This window comes from Tupaia chinensis, unplaced genomic scaffold, assembly GCF_000334495.1.
Source record: "Tupaia chinensis unplaced genomic scaffold, TupChi_1.0 Scaffold000394_1, whole genome shotgun sequence".
NCBI lineage: Eukaryota > Metazoa > Chordata > Mammalia > Scandentia > Tupaiidae > Tupaia > Tupaia belangeri.
In genome coordinates this window covers 62000-71314 of record NW_006159896.1, presented here as the reverse complement: position 1 = coordinate 71314, position 9315 = coordinate 62000, and the positions used below count along the sequence as shown (strand labels likewise).

The 9315-nt window shown below is 60.0% G+C and overlaps 1 protein-coding gene across 1 annotated transcript in view; it reads right to left on the bottom strand.

Annotated features, from left to right (window-relative positions):
- Window positions 1-8038, bottom strand: part of ASB6 (ankyrin repeat and SOCS box containing 6) — a 33081-nt gene extending 25043 nt beyond the window's left edge. The window contains exons 1-5 of the mRNA XM_006154114.3: window positions 7938-8038; window positions 3851-4061; window positions 3354-3407; window positions 1762-1874; window positions 443-551 (exon numbers count right to left, since the gene is read on the bottom strand). Of these exons, the coding sequence (XP_006154176.1) occupies window positions 443-551; window positions 1762-1874; window positions 3354-3407; window positions 3851-4061; window positions 7938-8038 (588 nt within the window). The remainder of the gene's footprint in view (window positions 1-442; window positions 552-1761; window positions 1875-3353; window positions 3408-3850; window positions 4062-7937) is intronic.
- Between the last annotated feature and the right edge of the window lie 1277 nt (window positions 8039-9315).

Below are 9315 nucleotides of genomic sequence, written 5' to 3'. Positions count from 1 at the left end.
GCTGCAATTGTTGCCAACGTGTTCCAGCCAGGAAGCCGGTTAGGTCACCCAGCCCGGGTTCGAGCTGTCCCTTCCTGCTCTGACTCCAGAACCACCACCCTGGCTGCTCTTAAGGCTGAAGCTCGGTTTTGGGGTGAGGATGCCCGCAGATCCCTGGCTCCAGTTTGACCACAAGCGGCTTCCTAGGTGGAATGGCCCAGCCCCGAAGAGCCTGCCAGGCCTCTCTTCCCTTGCAGAGGTTAAAGGTCATCAGGAAGGCGCTTTAAAAACAAACAACCCACCCAAGTGGCTTTTTTCAAAAAGTCACACAGGATCTCAGGGTCCTGAGCCCTTGCTAGGAAGGGGGTGGGGGGAGAGTGGGAGCTGAAGATAAAGCAGGGCCCTGGACAGTTTCAGTGGGGAGGGGAGCAGGGATGGGGACACCAGACTCCCCACAGCTCACCCACGCCTTGAAGAGAGGGACCACAGCAGGGTCCCCTTGCTCGGGGGCTGGGGTGCCTGCTGAGGCCTCTGGCCCAGTCTGTCCCCCTGACCCCACCTCCCTGGAGTATCTGGGGAGGTAAGGGAGGCATAGGCAGACACTCCCCTTTTCACCCACCCTGGGGACCCCCCGCTTCCTGCCCGGCCTCCAGGTGTCGGTGCTGTGTGCCCTGGCCTCTCAGGGGAGAGGAGGTGCAGAGAAAACACAGGGGCCGCAGCTTAGCCTGGCACTGCCGTGCCTGTCGGGTGGCCTAGGCCACACCTCCTGTAGCAGAGACCTTCCCAGAGCGCCTGCTGCGGGGGCCAGCCTGTGCCTCGCACCCTCCAGGGCTGCCTGGCTGCGGCTGAGGCCCTGGGTTTTCTCACAGTGGCACCCTCTCCTCTCCCCCAGCCAGCCATGGCGCCTGGTCCTCTGCACCCTGTACCCTCTGGAGGTGAGGGTGGCACCGGCAGACTGTCCTGGGAGTTTTGGTCCCCCGTGGAAAGGTGAAGGGGAGGTGTCCAGTTTGGCCAGGGTCAAACAGGATGCCATCTGCCTGGGTGCAGCCTGCCAGCCGCAGGTGGTTGGAGGGCCCCTCGGGGCAGGGGTGAGGCCTGATTTCACCCCATACACAGACTCCAGGGGGGTGAGGAGAGGAGTTACCAGCTGAGGGTGAGGGGAAAGAAGGAAAGGAGAAAAAAAGGCAAGGAGGGAAAAGGATGGAAAGGGGAGGGGAGTGGCACAGGAGCAGGGTGGAGAGAGGGAGGAGCCAGGCCCTTTGTACTGAGCCCTCCCGCCGGGTGGGGCTAGCCTCTCCGCAGAGGACGCAGAGCCCAGGTCTCAGAGGAGCCAGGGTTCCCTGGGGAGGCCCAGAATGCTCATGTCAGCTGTGAGCACCAGCCCAGGGCCGCCTCCAGGCAGCCAGTGGGTAGGGGTCTCCCCTGAGGCCAGGCCCCCTTCTCTGACAGCCCGTGAGCCCGCAGCCGTTTCCTGGAGAGGGGCTCCCACCGTAACAGGAATCTGCAGGCACTGGCACACGTGGGTCAGAGGATCTGCAGTGGGTGGGGTCAGGTGGTGCTGAGGCTGCCCAGGACCCTCACAGCTCTTCCACACACCCGTCCCCTTCCCTCCTGGGAGCCCTGCCCAGCTCTGTCCTGGGCATGGAGGAGCTTGAGAAAGAATCCCTTGGCTGGCTTTTGGGGTCTCGGTCTGTGGTTAGAAGGTGGAAGCAGGTGGCTGGGGACACAGGCCAGCTCCTGCCCTTCCCTCTTGGTCCAGCGTCCCCTCCCTGTGCCACTCACAGTGGATCCCCAAGTCCTGCAGACCCCAAAGGAGGGGAGAAGGGAGCGTTCTTGCTCTCTTCCTGGTGGGCCCGGGCCACACCATCAGATCCTTTTGAAGTGGGCAGCGAACCCTAGGGACAGTGGTGTGGACCTGTGGCCTGCAGGGCCCGAGGACTCGGACGGGCTAGGAAGTGGGCTTTCCTGTGGCATCTGGAGCAGTTTTCAGCTCCAGAGAAAGAGCCTGGCACCAAAGAGGGGAGGGCCAGCCCCATGAGAGGAGGGTCCCCGGGGAAGCGATTGAGTTAGAAAATTACTGTTTTTTACCTGCTAAGTGAGCAGGCTCAAAAATTCTTTAAATAATTTTTTAAAAATCCTGTTTTCACAAAGCCATCAGTAGATGTAGCCTGTTCCTGCCAAGGACTTTCCAAGACCAGCCTCCCCCTAGAACCAGCCAGGAAGGCAGTGGCTTTGCTGGTGACTCAGAACCAACCGGGGGCTCGGGTTCCTCCCAAATCAAGCGCCGGGGCCGCGCCGGGGTGCGGAGCTATGCCAAGCACGTTAGGAAAATAAACCCTCGCCCGCTGCCTTTGCAGTGACTTACAACAAAAGAAACCACATTAATAACTGAGGTTTTCTGTAAAGCCTTCCCTCCTGTGGGCAGGGCGGGAACAGGGATGCGGACACACTGTGCAAATAAACGAAGCCCCTGGAGCCAGGCGGGGGTGAGGCCCCCTGCCCCGGGAGGCTGCTGGCGCCTGCTCTGGACCTGTACCTGTTTCGGAAAACCCAGGGCATGCTATAGGAGGGACCGGGAGGATCCTGAGCCGCTCCACCTTTCAGAGGCTCAGGACGATGAGGTGCTTGGAGCTCAAGCCACATGGTCCAGGGAGAGCGGAGCCCCGGGCTGGGCTGGGCTGCTCACAGGAGTCTGGTTTGAGAGGAGGAAGACATGCCACCTCCCCTTACCAGTGATGGGCAGCGGGGCCCAGAGGAGCGCCTGAGGGCCCGGGTGTTGAGAAACTGGCAGATTTGCCTCAGCTCTTTGTTACGGTAAAACACGCCCACCGGTAAGATTTAGCGTACCCTGCCATTACGTGCATTCACACCGGTGTGCCACCAGCACCACCGTCCAGCTCCCAACCGGAGACTCTGTCCCCAGCGAACACGAACTGCCCACTCCCCTGCCAGCCGCCCTGGCAGCCACCATCCTGCTTTGCGTCCGTGCGTCCGTGTGCGTCAGACCACTCCAGGGCCTCCTGAAGGGGAATCCCACGGTATCTGCCCGTTGGTGTCTGGCTTAGCTCACTGGGCGTGGTGTCTGCAAGTCCGTCCAGATGTGGCGGTGGCAAGTGTCAGACTCGCCTTTCTTTGGAAGGCAGGCTAGTGTTCCATGGTGTGCGAGGGGCCCGTTTGTGTGTGCGCCCAGGAGCAGACACTGGCCGGGCCACCTCTCGCCTGCTGTAGAGGGCTGCTGGGGACGTGGGTGCGTGCGTACCTGCTCAAGTCCCCGCTCTCAGTGGCTTAGGGCGCGCCAGAGCGGAGCTGATGAACCACGTGTTCGTCCTGTTTGTTTTTTTCAAGGAACCGTAGTTCCGTTTTCCGCAGCTGACTTCAGCTTCTAACTCCCCTGTCTGACGCCGATTCAGGGTGCTGATGAGAGGCGCCTGTGGAGACAGGAGCGGGCTGGGGAGAGCTGAGGGTTCCTCTAGAATGGGTCTCAAAAGACCAGCCAGCCTTTCTTCTCTTCCCTCACCCCTTCCTCCCATCCCCTTTCTCCATTTCCTAGTGGGGGACAGCCGTGTGTGGTCACTGAGCAGTGGACTGCGGAGGGGTAGGACACTCAGGGTCTGGTCCTGGCTTTTGCTGTCCTCTCCGTGACTGTGGGTATGTCACATCCCTCCTCTGGCCTCTGTTTCCCACCTGAATGGGAGATAACACAGATGTCGGCGAGGCCCCTGCTGACTGCGAGTACATACGCCCTACGGCAAACCCTAAATAAGACGCGAGGCAGACTCCGACCACGTGCCCTCCCCAGCCACCCTTGTAGGCCCCGGGTGCTCCTGCCTCTAACTCCTCTCCCTGCACACCTGCAAAGACACACCCTCACCTGTCTGAAGGCCCAGCACAGGCCCAGGCTCAGAGACTCCACATCCCCGAGCAGGCCCATCACGGGTGTTCTATGCCGGCCACCTGCTGGCCCCGCTGCCTTTCTGCCCGCAGGGAGGGTGCTTGCTGTGCAGTCCGTCACTCCCGGTTCCAGGACGCTCTTGCTCCTCCAGCCAGTAGCACGTGGGGGTGGCACAGGGACCTCAGGACACCTAGCACCCAAGGGTGGGCAGAAGCTCAACAGGCTGGAGCTTAACCTTCCAGAAGACTCTAGAAGAGTGGACTTGAGGGGCCAACAGGTGGCATGGTGGTTAAGGTTCTGGATCCCACCTGGCCAACCACAGTTCAAATCCCAGACCTGGAGGCTTGAAAATTACACTGGGTATGTGTGCGTGCCTGCCCCAAACCCCAGGAGGATGGAGAAGGGATTGCCGTATGGCTATCCCACCTGGAGGGGGTAGGGTAGTGATTGCTCACTTTCCCCCTCTCTCTCTAACAAGCGCATGAGCCCTATGGAGAACGAATGCAACTTATGAATTCTTTTAAAAATAAAAAAGAAAAGTGAATTTGGAGCAGTAACGACAGCACCTGTGTGATACCGCCCTTGAGGCCTACAGGAACCCTGCGGCTCAGTGTTGCCATCTGTGGAATGGGAACCAGGGACTACGGTGCCCCTTGTAGGGTGTGGCAAGTCCTGAGTAGGTATGGGGTGCTGAGCGCCATGCCTAGCACATAGTAGGTGCTCATAAAGGGTCTCTGGGCCAGCCAGGTGGTGCGATGGTTCATGCAACTGGATCCCATGTGGCCAGCTGTCCAGTTTCAGTCCAGGACCTGGCAGCTTGAAGAACAGGCCAGGCGTGTGTGTAGATGTGCCCAGAATCCCACGAGGAGCATGGAGGTGCAGGACCTGTGGTGTGGCCATCCCCCGGGGGTGCTTTCTCACTTTTTCTTCGTCTCTGTGAGTCTGTGTCCTCTAGCAAATGAAAAAAAATACAGGGTCTGCGCTACAGCCCCATGAGCTGCCTTGGGTCAGAAAGGGCTAGCGATTACCCTCTCTATTTTGGGGGAGGTTCAGAGAGGCAAAGCAACCTGTCCAAGGTCTCACAGCCAGCAGGAAGGTTGGGATTTGCTCAGTTCCAAGGCTCGGGCTTCTCTCCACGTGGTTCAGTGTTTGGGCTCGAGGGCTTAGGGAGGAAGGGCCCACCTGGCTGGGGTTGGTTTGGGGGCCAAGGGGCAGGGGGTGGGCATTGAGGGCCAGTGCCGAGCAGGCCACCAGGACGGGCCCTGGTCGGACTATCCGAGTGGGTACAAACAGGGAGGGTTTCAGTGCTTGTCTTGGGCTGGACTTTGAGCTCAGGCTGGATGAGGGACGCTTTCATGGTGTCTTAGGTTCAAAAGGACCAGTGGCTATCCCAGGGCAGAAGGACCTTGGGGTGATTCCAGGGGAGCCACGGCTTTCCTGAACATTCTACAAAAGGGGCTCTATGGGCCGTCGGGGGTGGGGAGCACCTGTGGGCATGTCGACCCAGCACTACCACATGTGGCCAGGTGTTGCCAGCTGTGTGAAGTGGGTTCTTTGATTACCTCCATTTCTTTAAGGTTTTTGCCATAGGGTGCATGCACTTGCCAGAGATATAGGCAAAATGTGCAATCACACCCAGGGGGATGGCCATGCCACAATCCCTTCTCCTCCATTCTCCTCCTGGGATCTTGGGATGCACACACACACGGTGTGTGTGGGACTCGAACTGTGGTCAACCATGTCAGAGTCCAGTGCCTTAACCACTACATCTGCCACCTGTTGGCCCCAATTACCCCCCATGTTGTGGAGAGAGAAACTGAGGCTCAGAGATGTCGAATCACTTGCCAAAACCATGCATTCCCATTCCTGTCTAAAGCCCTGCTCTCTACTGCTGTCCAGAGCCACCCTGGGGTTCCCGGGAATGGCAGGGTCTGACACACACCTCCCTGGGCAGGTGTGGGCTGCATCCCAGGGCCCTGAGGAGGCCAGGGGAGGGCCTGGAGGCTGGTCTCCTCAGCCACCTGGCCTGGGCCACAGTAACATGGGGGATAGGCCAGGCCTGGCAGGGTGGGGACTGCACAGCTCTGGCAGCATCTGAAGGTGCCAGAGGGAGTAAGGACCCTCCACCCTCCTGGCTAGAAACAACTGGAGGGAGTGCCTCCCTCCCCCTCTGCACACCTGCCTCCAGTTGGCTGGACATGGGACAGCTGCAGAGGGTCCCTTTGTCTGCGGGACAGTGGCTGGCTGGGCCCCCTGCCCTCTCCCCCCCCAGCTCCGGTATCCATTCATTCGGCCATTCATACCCTTTCTTCTCACAATCACCATCAGTACACCTACTATGTGTCAGGCCTAGAGCTCCACCGCCTGCCCTGGGGTTCCCAGACTTTCAGCTTTCAAGCCTCGTGGTATTTCTGGGAACTCAGAGGCCCTGGCACAGAGCGGGCGGTTTGACGAGCCGACTGAGGGGAGCTGACGGGGGCACCTTGTTGTTCCCACCCCTCTATCCGAGAAAGAATCTTTTAGTTTCCAAATCTCAGAGAAAAGAGAGGTTCTCCAAGCTGACTTAATCTAACAAAAGGCTCGCTCATTGGCCCTATTCTCATTTTGCTGTAGGTCGGTGAGAACTTCGTTGTGGGCTGGCATTTGGGAACCACATGGTGGTCTGGCCTCCCAGACACAGTCACAGAGACACACACAGACCCACCCTGCCGCCTCGCAGCTCCCAGGGGCCCCAGCTCAGCCCCGTGATCGATCCAGGCACTCGCCGCCCACCGGCGGCCAGGCTGCTGCTGACTCACAAGCAGACATACCCGGGCTGGTGCGAACCAAGGGTTAAGTGCCTTTTGTGAGGTGCTGAGTAGGGCCGAGCCTTGGGAGCTTCCTGTTTAGACAGAGGGAGGGGGACGTCACCTTGCTGGCTCCCAACTGAGCAGAGGGAGAGACAGGGTGCCCGGCAGCACCCAGAGGGCAAGGAAGGTGACATGGGCCAGGGTGCATTGCAGAACACCCCCTGGCCTGGGCCCAGCCCCCCAGGAGGCACATTGGTCCCCAGGAGAGTCTCACTGCTGGAACCAGGGATGACCTGGGAAGAAGGGTCATTCAAAGACTAGAAAAGTGATCTTCCAGCCCTTCGCTGCAGCCGGCCACCCTTTCTGGTGTTCTTGCACATCTGGGAAGCTGTTGGTGTCAGCCGGACTCTGGGGCCACCGTGATGGTAGCCCAGTCCACGTGGGCCCCTCTCCCAGTCATGCTGCCGTTCACCGTGTCCTGAAGTGGACGGCTCTGGAGGGCGTTCTTTCTGCTTTCTGCGATCTGTGTGCGGGATGAGCAGTGGGACCTTCTGGTTTGGGGGACAGCGTAGCAGGAGGGGGTGGGAGGGAGCAAGAGCAACAAGTTAAGAAAAGCCAAGACTCTGGGGCCCTGTGGGCAGTGGGCAGGGTCTTGGAGGAGGTCCTGGGGTTGGAACAGTGAAAGAGAAGGAGGTCCAGGGGTGTGAGGCCTGGAAGCTTCCACAGAGGGAGCCTCCACCCAGAGCAGAATGGGTACCTCGGCTGCATGAGATCAACGAGGTGAGGGCATCCCCTCCACGGCATCGCTGCCCAGGAGGCAATAGGGGCCCCCGAGTCGGAGTTGGGAAACCGGGGTTCCCACCTTGCCCTGCCCAACCCTACAGCTCAGCATGCCCCATCGCTGGCCCGAGCCTCGGTGTCCCCATCTGCACAGCAGGAGAGTCGGGTTGTCCACGTATGGATATATTTTACGAGGTATCAGGAGTCCCTGCATTCATGACCCAGGGCAGCGGGTTAAAGGCATGTTCTGGGCTAATCAGGTCACGTGGTGGTTAAGGAGGCTGGGTCCTACGTGGCTGACTACATGGTTCGAGTCCCAGACCTGGTGACTTGAGAGACATACTGGGTGCATATGTGTGCCTACCCCAAATCCCAGGAAAGAATGTGGCCAACCCCCCCCCTTGGGGGTGCCTTTTCTTTCTCTCCCTCTCTCTGGTGAGCACAAGGACCCTATAGCAAAATGCATGTTCCTTGCCTACCCCCCACCCCCAACCTACGGAATCACATTTGCTGGGTCCCAGGCCTCGGAATCTGCGTTCAGTATCTTCGCACTCCCAGCACTGCTGAAGGTGTCCCAGAGCCGGCTCTGCGTCCCCATCCCAGAGCCAGCTCCGCGCCTCCATCCCCTCATCATTTACCCAAGTGGGAAATGGTTTTGTTGGGGTGGAGAGCCAGGTCAGAGCTGCCCCAGGAAGCAAGAGGCTGGTATGTCCCTGGAAGCCCCTGGAAGGTCAGGGAGCGAGCAGGCTACTCTAAGGCCCCAGCATCCCAGAGACCTGACTGCAGGGGGCCATCCTGCTGGGGCTGGGAGAGAACGCTTGATTGTCTGCCAGCGGACGCACCTACTGGGTGCCAGCCGGAGGCAGCCCACAGGGTGGGGACTCAGGAGTATTGGGACGGCATCCTGACTCCCTCTAGCTGGCTGGGGGGCAGGGGTGATGGCACAGTCAGTAGCCTCACCACTGAGCTGGGGTCCCTGTCACTCAAGTCCCTAGAAAAGCCTCCTCCTGGCTTGGGTGCCCCCCTTTCCTGCCACCCATTGCAACCTGGATGGGTGACAGGCTCCCTTTGTAGGGGTCCCTAGGAGTGGGAAGCCACTGTCCCCAGGGGGCTGGCCACCTGCTCCAGACTTTGTCCACTGGTCCCGACTGGCCTCCCTCTCTTTCCTCCCCCACGCTGGCCTCCCGCTTGCTGTGGGCACAGACATTTACATGCCAGAGATGGCGTTATTAAAAATGACATTTAACCAGAGCTGGAATTACCACGCGGATGGCTGGAAACCTTGGAATCAAAGCGGGAGCCGCCGGCGGGTGCGCCTGGCAGGGGCCTCGTGGCCTCCTCTCGCCGCCAGAGCTCAGCGCGGGCCTCCCATATAAACCCCGCAGAACGCCGAGGTCTTGAAAGCCAGTGCACCTCCTTTCATTAGACTAACAAATAACACGTAACAGAAAACATCTGTTAGCCGCCCCTAATGCACTCAAGATGGGCCCGCGGGCGGCCAGTCCAGCCAGCGGGCGGCTGGGCGGCAGGACTCAGGTGTGGCCGCTTCCGCCCAGGTGGGTGCAAGGGTCTAGCGCCCCCTGTCCTCCCGGGCCTCCTCCTGCGCCCCATGGGGCCTGTCCTCTGCTCTCTCCCTGCACGCAGTCTTGAGCCCTCCCTTTGTTTGCAAGGGGGTCACAGCCCTTCCTTGCTTTAGGGTGACGTCCAGAGCACGGGGACTGAGGCAGGTTTGGAGCCCGGCCTAGCCCTTGACCAGCTGTGTCGCCCAGACAGGTCCTTCTCTCCAAGCTCTTCATTTGTTACAGGAGGAGAGGGGGGTGAGGGCAGCAAGGGACTCGGGCAGCTGAGAAGCGCTCGGAAAGGATATTTGCTGCC